This window comes from Molothrus aeneus, chromosome 10, assembly GCF_037042795.1.
Source record: "Molothrus aeneus isolate 106 chromosome 10, BPBGC_Maene_1.0, whole genome shotgun sequence".
Lineage (NCBI taxonomy): Eukaryota > Metazoa > Chordata > Aves > Passeriformes > Icteridae > Molothrus > Molothrus aeneus.
This window is the reverse complement of record NC_089655.1, coordinates 22,132,477-22,147,882: the sequence shown is the minus strand read 5'-3', so window position 1 is coordinate 22,147,882 and position 15,406 is coordinate 22,132,477. Positions and strand designations below refer to the sequence as shown.

The following is a 15,406-nucleotide window of genomic DNA, read 5'->3' as shown; positions in this document are numbered from 1 at the left end:
CATGAATTCCCTTGCACACTCCTTATTTCTTCTTCACTCTGTTAAATCTTCTCCAGTCCAACTTTTGTGTTCTTTTGTCTATGGGAATGTTGGGTTTTGACTTCTTCCATGTGATCCTCAGGGCAGGAGAAGCCTGTGTCTTCCACCTCACTGGCTCTGTTCTCTTTCATTTGACTCTGGACTGGAGTTGAGCTTCCCATGTGTAGACTTCTCAGACGTTCCAACATCTGTCCAAAGCAATTGAGATTGTCCTGCTGTCTCACCCTTATTCTCCATGACACTTGTCCCTTGTGCAAGACAAAGCACACTAACAGAATAAGCTCATTTCCTACTCCAGAATCTCTCCTGTCAGCCCTATCTTCCCACAACTCCCAGAAACCATTCTGCATTTCTGTGTTCCTATTTTTCTCTGTAGGTAAGAGATATCTGTATAGTTATGGACTTGAATGTTCAGGAAACAAGTTTACTGGTATGAAATACAACTGAATAGTTCTAAGTACACATTCAAGACAAATGTCATCGTTAAATCATAACTGCCATGGTTGAAAATCCTCAACGCCTTCCCAGTTTCTCATTTACAGCACTTCTGTCCCTGACACCTCAAATATTCACCTCAGACTCCATATGTATCTATACCAAGAACTGGTTGTTAAAGAGGAGTGTCCCTATATAAAAGTGTCATCTAGAAATGACACTTTTTAGCAACATTCTGAGATGCAGTTGTTCCACTCTGCATCTGAGGAGACTCAGAGAGAGCCCTGCTGTGCATCGCTGTGCAGAGGAGGAGCAGGGAGGACAGGAAAGATGCAGCTGCTCACAGTGTGAGTGCTCTGAGGATTCAGTGGGCAATGAATGTTCTCTGGGCACAGGCTCTAAAACATTTACAGTTAACCAATGTCTGGGTGACCTAGCAAAGGCCACCTGTGGTCATCTCCATTTGCCTGTTCCTGTAGTCACCCATGGGCTGAGTTGGGGCTGCCAAGGCTCAGCAGGGTGGTGCAGGTGTCTCCACATGGAGTAGTGGATTGTGGGTGTATCTCATAGATAAAACTTCTCTGGAGTGGAGCACAGGAGGCAGACATGCACACACTGTATAGGGAACTGTGTGTTGTATCACTAGAAAGAGCTTCACTATTTATCTTTTGACAGAGGGAGTGAAATTATTGGAAAATTGAGTCTTGATCTCCACGGCAGTGTGGGTTTGAGTGTGTTGTGACTGGAAATCAAAGACAGCTAATCAGGCATCCTTTTAATAGAGCTTAGAGATGATGTTCCTGGAAGATCCTGTCTGGCATTTGCAGGGTTCTCAATCTGATTATTTGGACGGCCATGCTCGTTTAAGTTCGTCTGCCCAGATTCAAATTATCCCAGCAGTGGGAAGTTAACTTATTCAGAGATGATGCTGAGGTTAATTATATTGGCATAGTCCCTTCTGCATGACTTGGATTTCAGTAATTTGAGACGTGTTTAGTTCTGTAAAAGCAGATAGCTCATTATACATGGACAGACTGTTGCTATGTGTGAAAAAGATCCTCCTGGTTTTATTAGGAATTTGAATAGTGTGAACTCCAATGATAACACAGAGGAGGAAAAGCTTCATGTTTTCTTTCACACTTTTTAAGTGCCTAAAAGAAAATATTGCCGTAGATAAAGAAAGAAAAAAGAAAATCTAATTTATGCTATTCACTACAAGGCTTTACAACATATGGTGTGGGTTCAGCATCAAGTCTGTGAAGAGACAAATTGAAAAAGGCAGACTGTTAAAAGTGAGGAAATTGCTGTTCAAACATCTATATAACATAAAAGATTTCTCACCAAAGTATGTAAATGCATCATAGTTGTGCAGAAATCCTGTGTCTTCATAACAAATATTCATTGTCTGCAAATTGTTCTCTGGGTATCATCTCTTGGCAATGCAATCTATCACACACGAGCTTTTCTGGGTGAGGGCAGTGATTGTTTGTTTTGTCTGTTTTTCTGTCCATGTCCTGCCAGCAGAGTGCCTCCCAGGAAAGTATGGGGCTGGCTGCTCCCTGGACTGCCTGTGCCAGCACAATGGCACCTGTGACAGGTTCACAGGGTGCTGCAGCTGCCCCGAGGGCTTCTACGGCCACTCCTGTGAGCACAGTAAGTGGAGGCACTCGGGGTAATTGTCACAGGTTTGGGGTTCAGAGGAGTCAAGAAACACCTCACTGGTTCAGTTAAAGTTTTGGGGATGTCCCAGATCATCCAGCTCCTTCCAGATCTTGCATGTCTCTGATGCTGGGTGGTACAAGTTTAAAAGCCCATGGCATTATTAGAGTTAAGGATAAATATCATTTTTTGTTGGCTGCCAGGGAATGTCACAGAGAATACAGAGGATTTTAATGGTGTGTATGATTTCTCCATGAAGCTTCTTCATTTTAATTTTTCAGGGTGCCCCCTTGGATTTTATGGGCTGGGCTGTCTTCAGGCCTGTGCCTGTAAAAATGGAGCGAGCTGTGATGCAGTGACAGGACAGTGCCTTTGTCCTTTGGGCTATCATGGTGTCCACTGTGAAAAAGGTACCGGAAAAAAGAAAAAGGAAAAGAAAACAAACAAACAACCAGAAAGAAAACAAACACCAAAAAAAAACCCCAAAAGCAGAACTCAAAAAAACCTCATATAATTACTGAAATACTTGTTGAGAGCCACCTCTTCCATATTTTGAGCTTAATGAATATCCTGAAACACTGAATTTGGGACAGATTTCCTGTTCTACAGCTGGGTGTTCCCATTCCCTTATAAATTAACTAATCTGGTTCCAATTAATACAGTGAAAGTCCTGGTCTCCGTGATGTCTTGCAGCAATGAGTTCCACATGCCATTTATTAAAAATAAATCCCTTTTACTGATTCTAAATTTGCTTCTAAAACTCCAAATAAGATTATTAAATAGGTGCATGTCAAACCTGTTGAGTGTTACGGAGGGGTCTTCAAGAGAGTTCTAATTAAAAATAAAAATAAGTGCCAGCTACATTTCTGGGACAGATTTACAGATACCTTTGAGAAGTTAGATTAGACAACCCCAACAGAAGGAAAGCTCATGTAAGTAACGTGCCCATTCCAGTATGTTTGATTTCTTCATTAAGCTTGGCATTTACACTGATTTCTTTTATGAGCTTTCCCCTGAGACATCCTGGGAAAACTCTGGGTTTATTGTACGTCTTGCCACTCAGACATGCATCTAAAGGGTTCTCTTGCTGTCAGGCTGTGCCAGGGGCTGGTTTGGTGAGGGATGCCAGCATCAGTGTGACTGTGGAGATGCTCCTTGTGATCCAGAGACTGGGAAGTGCCTTTGCCCACCTGGGAAGACTGGAGACAAGTGTGACATTGGTAAGGGCAATATTTGTAAGGGCTGGACTGTGTATTGTTAAACCACTCTGACCTGTTGGTTTCAGAATAACTGTACAAGGACATTTGCTGGTGTTCAAGAACACATTGTTTGTAGAAAATTGCTCTTTGTGGTTATCAACACCTTTATCAGCAGAATTGTACCTCTTGATTTAATCAATATTTAAATTGATATCCTGATAGGAAAACTGTTCATGGGTCAGCTGTAAAATGTCATTTGCCTTGAGTTTTAGAGAACACAGGAAGAATAGACCAAGAAATTTTGCAAATGTAGTGGGGAAGACTCCAGAGGGTGCAGCTGGTCACCAGGGGCTCCAGTTGCTGGGTGCTTTGTCACAGTGGCATCTGTGACCCTTTTCAGACCAATGCAGAAGTGTGTACAGCTCTGGATTTGCTTCCCCTGGAAGCAGGATGGAATCCCCACAGATGAGGGTGTGGAGCTGCAGCAGCCCAGGAACTTTTAACCCAAATGTAATTCCTTCCTTTGCAGCACAGGCTGCACTTGGGCTGTGTGTTGGCCCACAGGAGCAGAATTCTTCTGTAACAAGGATATAAAAATAGGTGAGAAATTTTTCCTGTAGGTAAAACCAGCCCCACTGCTGTACCCTGGTGGGGTTGGGTGCAGGGTTGAGAGGCAGCAGTGGCAGAGTCCTGAGCCAGTCTCTGGTCGCAGCTGTGGCTCTGATCAGAGCCCAGGGCCAGGTTGGACAGGGCTTGGAGCAACCTGGTCTGGTGAAAAGTGTCCCATGCCTGTGGTTGGAACCACATGGGTTTAAAGGTCCCTTCTAACCCAAGCTGTTCTAGGATTCTTTGATTATGAGGAAGCAGTTTTAGGGTAATCACTGGAGTAAAAGGAATTGCAGTGGTTTAACTGAGTGTCAGAAAACATTTGTGATCCCAATGCTGTGACAAACAAGACAAAAGGAGTGAACATCCATGTGCTGCTGTGGAGCTTCACCAGGAACCAAAATCCTCCTGAGCTCCTGGAGCAGAGGGGGAAAATTATTTCTCCTTTTGTTCTAGGATGGGGCCGAAATAGATTTAAGCAGGCTGTTATTAATACAAATTGCTGTGAGCTTAAGCATTAGTGCAACTTGCAGAACTGAAATGGAAAATCATTTGATTCCCTCTGGGCAGTGTCCTGTGGTCAGGAAATGAATCTCAGTCTGCAGCACTGCTCCAGTGGGAGCATGAGCCACCCTCAGTGCCCACACAGCACTGGGTGTCCCTGGGCCTTTCCAGTAAAACTTTAGGCAGAAGTGGAACGCAAGGGGGAAGTTCAGCACCAAAAATGGGAATTGAGGTTTTCTTCCTCACAAACTCTGCGAGTCATTTTTATTTTTCTTAAATCAGCTAGGGTAGCCCCCATCCATGAAAAGCTGTTATGGGGTAGGTTTTATTTGCATTTTTATTTTCAATTAGGCTCAGTTCATCTGTGATATAACTGTGAGCAGCTGTGACTGTGCAGCAGCCATAAAGATAAAAGGCCTGATTTTAATTTGAACTCTGGTAAAGCACCCATTAAACAGGCAAAATGTTAATTAAAAAAAAAAAAGAGAGAGAGAGAGAATATAACAGACTTTTATGGGCGTTCTTTTTCTGTAGTAAATTAACATTGCAGACTTTCAAACAGATGTCTTAAATGCACATTGTTATTAACATGAAAATGTGGTATTACATAAATTAAAATCAGGTCCAGAGGTGTTTGGGGAGACCTTTTCTCATAACATTTCCTAATTGAAAAGGCCAAGCTCGGAGCGCACGGGCGAGTTCTCCCACGTGCTGGGGCTGCAGCTGATGCAGGGCTCAGCAGGACTTTATTTACCTGAGGGTGCTCGTGGGAGAAGGCAAATTCCCTGGTTACAGGGTTTTTCAGAGAGGTGAGGGAGAGAGGGCCATTGTTTGCTGTGTGTTTCACACCCTGCCTTGTGACCCTGCTGCTCATGTTCCTTTTCTGCCTGTCCTCTGATGCTTAAAAAATTGCAGTGAGGATTTACCAGCCTAGGTATGAAATGTATTTGCATTTGGAAGTCAAGGTTTTTTTTTGTGAGTTTAATTTGCCAGGATGCAGCAGAATTGTGCAAGACAGGAGTATCTATAAAATGGATTAATTCTCAGTGTCACATTCTATGAGGGAAGGCTCTTGCCCAGCACGTACTGACAGCCCAGCCACGCAGTAGAGACAGGGGCAGGAGATAGTGTGGATCCAGGATGCTGACAGCAACTTTCCTGAGCAGATCCCAAGATGTTCTCTGTTGGGCTGTCAACCCCTGTTTTTTACACCAGCAATGATTTCCATTCTGGGAACTCTTCAGGACAGCTGGGCTGCAGCTTGGGCAGAGCGCGTGGCAGACAAAACACGACGACTGCCGCGCTTTCCCAAATGTCAGGTTTGAATGTGAACAGATGTGGGTGTCTGAGCAGCTTCCTGATCCCACAGAAGGGGGAGGCTGCCAGCAGTGTTCCCCCTGTCCCAAACCCTCCTGTCCTTGCAGGGTGCAGGCCAGACAGGTACGGCCCCGGCTGCTCCCTGCGGTGCCAGTGTGCCGGCAGATCCCGCTGCCATCCCCACAACGGGAGCTGCGCCTGCCCCGGCTCCTGGAGGGGCCCAACCTGCACAGAAGGTAACCAGCCTGGGGGTGCAGCCTTCCCTGGGGGGGTAAAACACCTCTGGCCCCTGCTGGTGGTCGGTGTGGATGGGAGGGTCAACCCGTTGGATTGTTTGGATAATTTCTCTTCTTAATGAAGCAGAGTGCGGAGGGAAAGTTTCCTCTCAGTTGCGGTGTAATCACAATTCCTCCTTTAGTTTAGGAAGAACATTGGGAACCTTCTGATTTGGAGGTGTTTTATAGTTTTTCCTGCTCTCTGCCTCTGTGAAGAGGCTGGTGTAACTCCCTCCTCTACCTTCTTTTCAAGGCTACCATTGATTGAATTATTTAAGTGTAAATTGTATAATCTATATAATATTTCAGTATTAGGTTATATGGACCTGAAACCGTGTTTCTACTTAATTCTCTAGGTGGCCCTCCAAAGCTTCCTTTTTATGAAGAACAAGCTCAAGAAAGAGGGAGTATTTTTCCAAGAGCTCTACAACAGTAACATTTGGACTAATAAATGAACTGTTTTATATGCACAGACGGTATTTGAATTTGGATATGAAAACAGTTATTCAATTCAGCTTGAATTGTACTGAAGTATTCACACTTCTTATGGAAGACTACAGAGGCCATTTAGTAGCTGGATCCTTTTAAAGAGTTGAATCTTTTTCATGTGCTCATTCCTAGCCTCTTGCCCCTCCATTAATCTACTCTGGACATTCTTTCTGGTATTAATATAATTCATTCCTTGAAAGCCTGGACATGTTTTTAATCAGAGCAGCTCCAAAGAGTATCAGGATAAGCAGCACATAACACATCACCATGGAATGAGCCACACTCCCTATCAGGGACTTTCTAAACCCACTTGACAACCAGCACCAAGTTTGAAGAGTATTCCACAGATTATTTCTCTACAGATTCATTGCAAAATCACATTGCACAGAAACTAGAGGGATTCATCAAGTTAATTCCTCTTTGAATAAAATGGTGTGTTCTAGAGAAGCATGCAGTCTCATTTTGAACTTGCAGCTGAAGAAGAATCTGCTACAATCCGACAAGAGTCCTCAACACACTGTTAATTTATTTAAGAGCATCTTCTGCATTTCTGGTGTGGTTTGACTGATTGGAAGGTCTCTGTCTGAATCTGTCTTCCAAAGAGCGTGGTGTCATCTGCCAGACTCTCCTGGCACCCTGTGTTCTCACATCTTGCCAGATGAATTTCTCAGCGGGTTGTCAAGCCAAGCTGTGCAGCACTTCTCATCAAACAGTATCTGCTAATGCAGAAAAGGTTTTATCTTGAATGGAGAAAGCAGATAGTAAGCAAGGAGAGATGCTTAAGGATACTATGTCTGGAGTTTGTGCTTTTATTGAGCATTTTGGTTTTTTTATCAAGTCATCTCACAACAGTCCTGATACCATTCAACAGCTGCTGGAAGTCACCTCATAGAGTAGAGACATTTTGGTGCTATTTTGTCTGTTTAGATAGGTTTTCCTTTGATATAGAACTATTTCATTATAAAGAAATTTATGTTCTGTATTTTAATATTCTGTTAACCAGACTAAAAGATTTCAGAGTGCCTCTTTATACCTCTTTTTAGGTTAGGAGTTACAAAATCTGTGTAGTAACCACTTGATTCTGACTGTATCAAAAGTGCACTTAAGAAGGGGCATCAGGACCGTGGTAGACACAGAGTATGGGCAGTTCCAGCTCTTGTGCTGATACTCCATTCCCCACCAGAACAAACTGCAGCTCTGCAAGAGCAGGGTTTTGTTTTGCAAGAGACAAAATGACAATAACTGATCATAACTTGGGATTTTTGAAGAAGTTTGTTGTTGTGGTTGGACAAGTGATGAGTTGGTGAAGCGGGATCCAGGAGGTTGGATGGGAAGGTGAGGTAACAATTTTCCCCCATGGTTCATCCCAGGTCTTAAACAAATCTGCAGTCAATGACTGTCCAGGCCAAAGCAAGTGGTGCTTGCTCCCCTGGGAGTTTATTTCAAATTGTGATCTATGGGAGGCAATACAGTTTTAGGAGGTGTTTTCCAAGCTTCATGGAAGTCTTATTGTTGTTATTCATCACTTTGTAGGTATTGAAAGTAAAGGTATTTGTGAATGTGTCAAAATTAATTAACGAACTGTGCTTTCAGCCAGAAAATCACTGGGGCTGATGCTGATCTCTTTTAATTTCTTCTGTAGAGCTCAATGAATGTCACTGGAAAGTTCATTCAATGTAAATGTGGCAAAATTATGGTCCCAGAAGTGTGTGACTCTCAGCAGGGAAGTGATATTTTAAATGTTCTTTTGGAGGTGTGATGGCCTGGGTCTGATCCTACAATTGTGTGAGTTTGGGGCAGTTTCACTGAACAGGAACCTGTAAGGTAAATCTCTTGTGAGACAATGAGATATAATCTTAGCAACTGCTGGAGAAGAGCAATTCAAGTTTAGCAGTTGACATATTTTGATCTTAGCCCTGTATTTACTGCAGAGCCAAGCTACAACAGAAGTGCAAGTGTCAGACTGTACTTAAGATTTTTTTGTAGAATCGTTGAGTGAGTAAAGCTCTATAAAACCTCTGAAGGTCTGAGCTTCCCTTTAAAGCCTGATCAACTTCAGAGCCAAATGGGTCAGAGTTTCATCATTAAAGTCAAATTTCAGAGATTCATCCCACCTAGTTTTGAATATCTCCAAGGAAGGAGATCCCACCACTTTGAAGCTGTCCCAGTGGAGATTTCATTTTCTTCCTTTTTTTTTTTTTCTGGTTTCTAATCAGAATTTCTTCAGTTTCATCTTTTGTCCACTGCTTTTCATCCTTTCAGAGTGGATCTCTGAGGAGCCTTTGGCTTCCCCTCCCCACAGCCCCCATGGGGTAGTTGGCCACAGCCTTGGTCTTCTCTTCTGAAGACATCCCATCCACTGGCCACATTCCAGTACCTCAGACATTCCAGTTCCTTCCAGCTGCCCAGAGACTGGTGTGGTTACTCAGCACATAAAACCCTTTACACTGCTGTCAGACAGCAGAATATATCAAATGTACCGTTTTTCTCTTATTTTTGTAGATTGATGTGTGATTCGAGCAACTAATCAAAGGGGAAACCTTTCTCAAGCCATATTATTTACACCATGTATACTTGTTTACATTTTCCACAGTACCTTGATAATAGGAATTGTAAATATGTAGTATAAGGAAATAAAAGATTTTTGTATTACATGTTTTTAAAGGATGTCACTGTTTTAGGTACATGATGAAACACATAGTTTAAGTGACTGATACTGAGCCTTTGCCAATGAATTAAGGGCCCAAGTTGATCTGCTTTGGGAAATATTTCAGCAAACTTTTTGTAAATCAAAAAATGCCACTTCATACAAACCACTCTATAGGCAATAGACTTTTTTAGTCAAGATGCTTCATAGCTCCTTTATGTCATTACCTTGGGAAAAGAAGTTCACTTCAGTGCCATCAAACAGACCATTCTGATTTGTAGCTCTGCATGACTTTTTGTTCCTAAACAAAGTACAGTCATACAGGTAAAAATCAGAATTAAAGATTTCAAAAACATTAAAAGAGGAATTTTAATTGGGATAGTTGGAATGTCTTATCTTGGTTTTTATTTTTTTCATAAGGCAGAGAAAATGTTTACAGGATTTTGTTTTCTAGAAGAGCCACAACTTTACATTATTAACTACTAATTAAGGAAGTTTACTTGCTTCTGATATTACTGTTCTGATTCTGCTCCTTACTACAGTTTAACAGATTTACCTAATTCTTTGCCTACAAAGTAGTCTTTATTAGACAGGATGGAATTTTTAATGGAAAACTGACTAAATCATCTTTTCCAGGGATTAGTTTTGTGGCAAGTGTAGTTGCTACTAAATTAACACAACTCTGCTTATTTGCTTCATCAGATTCCAGTGAAAGAGTGTCAGGCTGATGCAGTCCTGAGCACAGCACTGGGGCTTGTTGAAAATGGAAGTGAAAAATCCAGTGAAAATGGGGTTTATAGTTAAATGGATGTCCATCTTCCTCTTGGTGAAGGCCTTTGCTGGCTCCCCCTTTCCCAGGAGGCTGAAGTTAATTACACTTTCTTGCAGAGAGAGCTCTGTGTATTCCTCTGTAGCACACTTGCACATGCAGATAACTCCTTTCAGAAAGACATTGGAATTATTTCAGCCATGCAGCTCCTGTGCCAAATCCCCCTCTCTTACCTTGTGTGCTCCAGATAACTTCAGCTGGAGTGGGAAGGAGTTGAGTGTAACTCAGTGGGCCCAGCAGAACCTCGCTCGCTGTGAATTCATGAAACCAGAACAACATGTTTTAAGTTAGACTTCACTAACACTATCCTCATAGGAAAACAATCAGAATTTAAAAAATTCCCCGCTTCCCCTGCCAAAAATTATTATTCTACTTTTATCCTTTTTATGTTGAAGAACCATTGCTATTAAAGTTTGCCCAGATTCCTTGCCAACCATATTATTTTGATTGGCTGCAGGTTTCTGTTTGTGTAAGTAATAACCAGCACAGTGTCAGGAGTTGCCAACGGGACAAACATGGAAATAATACCTTCATGTCCTTCCCAGAAGAGGCAAAGACACATTTGGGAGCCATCGTGGCTTCATTGTGCAGATCAGACAGTAACCCTGTTAGAATTTAGCTTCTTATCAGAGCAAACTAAAGCTCAGGAACAATCTTTGAGAGTGCTGGTGGAGCAAGAACCCTCCATCCTCCCATCCTTGCGTTAATATTTTTATATTTAGGATAAAAACCTTCTCAGCCCCCAGTTTTTGAAGGACTTTTCCTTCAGGTTGACCTGTGGCTGACTGAGCAGCTCCATGCATGGGCTGCAACTGTGCCCAGTAATTCTTTTGCAAGGTCACAGCTTTAAATTCTGACACTGTGTAAAGCAATTTCCAGCAGTAAACACCAAATCTCAGCCTTGTAGAGCACAAATTGTTCGTTCTGTTCTTTTTATTGCTTTTGATAAGCACTTGCATAGCAATATTATGTCTCTGTGAATTTGTAATCCCTCTTCAAGAAATGTGTGGGATGTATCTTGGGTTTGTACTGTACTTTCTGTTGTAGATGTGTTGTAGTGAAAGGATGCTGATTTTTTTTATATAAACATGTCATTAAAACTTGGTCTTGATTTTCCCTCATTGCTAGTTTTGAAGCAACAGGCTTACATTGTGGATGAGATTTTATTCTACTGAACTAATTGACATTCAGAGCAAACAGGCTGAAATCACACCTGCTTTTGGTAGTTTGTGTAGAATAAATAATGGCCTGTGCCCAAGTGGGTTTGTATATGATCCCTGACCAGGGCAACCTGGCCAGTGACTGAGCCTGACAAATGGAGCTTTCTGGCACTCCAGAGTATTAGAAATATTCAAAACACAGCATAAATCTTGCTGGAAGAGGATGGTTGTGAAGTGTAACATTTTGGGAAGACTTGGGCACGGAGCACTTTGAAGGCATTTGAAACCACACACCTGCAGCCTCCCATCAGCCTGCTTGGGCACTTCCCAGAGCCCAGTTCTGCCAAAAAATTGCCTGGTTCACCTTCAGGGTATTGTCTTCTCACATTGGCAGGAGCTGAAGGAACATGTGTGCCTGCTTAATGCCAAATAATGCAGTAAGAGTGTGCTGGTTAATTGGAAGTAGCAGGCTAAATTGAATTCAAAATGTGTAACAAAGGGGGAACGGTAGATCAAGCTGTCAGAGAAAAAGTGGGCAGCTCTGGCTTGCTGCTTTCTGGGAGAGCAGGCTTGGATTCCTTTTGAAATTTCAGGGCAAACATTTTGAATCGAGCTGTGTAATGCTGCAGGGTTCTGTCTTGCGTGATTTACTTCACTCTTCCTGCAGTTTTCAACAAGGAACAGAATAATTAAGTTCATTTGGTTTGTCATGTTTTTGACATATGTTCTAAAAATAATTGTATAATCCTTGCAATTTATCCAGTAATTTCTTTATTAGAAGCCATAGTCATACTATTCTAAGAAGCTGTTGATGTTATCCTATAATATCAACATATCATGTTGATTTTAACCTCTCAGATTGCTGTTAAAAGCTGATCAAAAACTAGACATGGAATATTAAACCAGAATATTCTCAACCTCTGCAGAGCTAGCATTGATCTGTGTTTTAAACCTTTAAAAAGCTGTGCCTCTGCAGCAGTTGAAGTGTTCATAAATCATGGACTGGTTTGAGTTGGAAGGGACCATTTATTTCCAACTAAATATGGGGCAGCCACAACTTCTCTGGGCACTCTTTACCAGTGTCTCACCACCCCCACAGTAAAGATTTTTTTTCTGATATATGAGATACATGGGACCAAAGTGACCTTGTGACAGTGTCCAGGGAGCACTGTTCCATGGGATTGTCCCTCAGCACCTTCAGAAATCATCAGCCCAATCTGCAGCCAGCTCTGCTTATCTCTTCTTTTAGTCAGCACTAGAAGTTCACGGGGTGCTCATAGAATATTCTGTATGCACGCAATAAAAACAACCATCCAAACCCCATGAATGGTTTAAAAATTACTTAAAAGTGCTGTATGATAAGGCACTTCTTTGTTGATTCTTTCAAGCATGGTAGTTAAAAAAAACACAACTCAGTTGTGTTGTTTTATATATGAATAAAGATGTCAGCAAGTAGTCATCTAACTGTCCGTGCCATTTGGCAGTATCTAGCTTCCTTTTCAGTAATAGCCCAATAAATCTTTATCTTCTACTAAGCTGATGACAGCAAAACATCTTGAGAAGCTGCATGTGGTGTAGATATTATAGTTAATACTTAAATGCTTCATGCCATCGTCTACTGGGTGTTTTTTTCCCATCCAGATGTAACATCCTGATTTAAGGCATGTGCTCACTTCTCCCTCTAGTGATTCCAAGAGCCTAATTAATTAATTAAGGTCTGTTATCCAAGACCACCATGTTGGCCCACAGTAACTGAGATCCACCTGCTCAGGTGACCTCACTGACCTCCTGCCTAAAGGGGTACAAAAGTTGCATCTTTGCCATTTGGAGGTTCTGTACTTTGCGTTTTCTTTCTGCCTACAAGCCCTTGGTTCATGCAGAAATCCAGGGGTTGTCTCAGCTCTGTCCCCTGCTTTGGAGGTGGCCATGGAGGCTTCCCAGTGGGAGCAGCACTGTGAGCTGGGCTCATGCTGGCTGGGGAAGTGGAGCCACATTTGGGCTGGAAATGCCCCATGCATGTCCCACTGGTTCTGCCCTGTTCCCATTCAAACCAGCCTGGCATTTCTCTGTTACCAGGTAAGTCTAAAGTGCCCTAAATTATTTACAAAGTGACTTAATGAAAATTCTCTGATTTTTGCAGCTGGGGGAGGCCTTTTTTCAACCAGAAATCCAGTTTTTAAATTATTTATTTCTCTTCTAAGAACCACACTAAGATTTCTTGCTGTACATCATCATCAAAGAGCAAGATTGGTACAAGTAGAGACTGTGTGGTAATTCCTGCCTGTCCATTTGCTTTTTTTTCCCCTTTTCCCTGACATTTCAGCTGTGGTAGCTGTTGTGGATCTTGGCCTTGCACTACCAGGCACAGGGGAAGGCTGCTCTTAATTATTACTTTACGCTAAGGGTAGGTATGAAATACAAAGCAGCAAATGGCATCACATTAAATAGGGGCTGTATCCCTGGGTAATGAGGGCTGGGAATGCTGCAGGAGCAGCAGCCATGGATGGCATCACTCTGCTGGAGCCTTTTGTGGAGCCCTTCACCCTCTCAAAAGAGGTCTGAACAGGCAGCTTGAAAGACGATTAGAACTGCTCACGGTCATAGTTAGCGTGTTAAAATATTTTACAAGAACCAGTGAATTTGATCAGAAAATAGTTATTTTTGGCTGCCAATGTGGCAAAACCACTTAAAATACAAACTCAAGAATGTGTTGAAAGGAGTCAGTTTGCCAGCAGAGCTATTGTTGTAGCAAAGTCTCCCCTCTGATCCAACGGGAATCCTCTGCTCAAGTTTTATTACTTAAAAAGTTAATGTGGATGTCAAGCACCTGGAAATCTTTATGTCTTTGAAAAGAGCATTGGTAGGGGCTGCGTGGGTTTGGTTTCTTGTTGCAAACTCTTTGGCTGTGGAGTGTTAGCTGGGGCTTTCCTTCCCTTGAGAAGCTTTGAGGGTTGATTTGATAGTTCAGTGTCACTGTTCTGATAATGTGCTCTCTACAAAGGATAACAAGATGTGTGATTTGGTGCAAAGGTATTTGAATGTGCAGTGGATTTTCTCTCATTTTTTTATTTCTAGCTTAAGAAAAAAAAAAAGAAGCCTTGCCTTTTTTTGCATTTTTAAAAAATATGTGAAGAACCCCAACCACCACACGAGGGTCCTCTAGAGAGACAGGGCTGCCTCCTTTGAGAAAAATCCCAAAAATGCCTGTAAGCACGTGGGACAGGATGATTTCAGCAGTAGAAATCCATTTTGATGCATGTCTCAGTGAGGGCTTGTGCAAGCAGAAAGCCCCTGGACCCTTGAGGAGCTGGAGCAGGGATGGATCTGCAGCCCTTGTTATCTCGAGTACATAAATGGTGCTGCAGCATCACGTGCCAAGGCAGGAGAGATGTGAAAAGCACCATGACCAATAAATTAATGTTTTACTTTGAGTGGGCATGAAGGAGGATGTTGAAAACTGGGTTTCTTCCTGGGTTTCTGCTGCCAGCAAAACAAAGCCCCACACAAGAGGGTTTGAAGGTCTCTCTGGGAAAAAATGCCATTGCCAGCTCCACCAGAGTGCCTTGTCCAAGTTGCCCTGAAGGAATCTCTGCCAGAAATACCTGTTAACAATAAGGACCTGTTAATGTTTCACAATTATTTTCCCAAGTATTTAATTGCTGCACCAGTCCCCAACAACTAGAAGGTGGCAGATATTAAATACACAATAACTGTGGAAACCTCTGGTCTGTCTGCATGTGCCAAGACCACGATACAGCTGCACATCTGCAGGTCTGGTGAGGACTCTGTGTGCCATCAAGATGAATAAAAAACTGGGGCTCTCTCAGTCATAGCTACAACTTTTCCAAAGAAAATCAACATGATTTTTGTCTTTTGTGGAAGGAAGCTAAACCACAAATTACTCATGGCAGGCACATCCCGACTTTTCTGCTCAGAGGCTGCTCTGGGGAATGAAGGAGAGCAGTGTTGGTGGCCAGTCAGGAGGGGTTGTTTGTAATTCCCCATGCCCACAAAGGGGTTGCTTTGTCACTGGCTTCAGATCAGATACAAACTCATTATTTGCCACAGGCGTGATCTTCCTGCCTCAAGGTGTATTTACAGAGCTCTGGCTTGGCTTCCCCTTGTGGATGTCAAAGCTGATGAGGCTGACCTTTACAACTGACAAAACCTCACAAATTGCAGCTTCTCTGCCTGATATCAAGGCAACATTGCAGCTTATTTTGATAATTTATCCTCCCCAAATGGGG

At 42.5% G+C, this 15,406-nt stretch overlaps 1 protein-coding gene across 1 annotated transcript in view; it reads left to right on the top strand.

Annotated features, from left to right (window-relative positions):
* The window catches only part of LOC136560712 (multiple epidermal growth factor-like domains protein 6), a 191,509-nt gene extending 180,406 nt beyond the window's left edge, over positions 1–11,103 (top strand). The window contains exons 34-38 of the mRNA XM_066556710.1: positions 1,999–2,127; positions 2,415–2,543; positions 3,228–3,353; positions 5,867–5,995; positions 6,391–11,103. Coding sequence (XP_066412807.1) covers positions 1,999–2,127; positions 2,415–2,543; positions 3,228–3,353; positions 5,867–5,995; positions 6,391–6,470 — 593 coding nt within the window. The 3' untranslated portion in view covers positions 6,471–11,103. The remainder of the gene's footprint in view (positions 1–1,998; positions 2,128–2,414; positions 2,544–3,227; positions 3,354–5,866; positions 5,996–6,390) is intronic.
* The last annotated feature ends 4,303 nt before the right edge of the window (positions 11,104–15,406 follow it).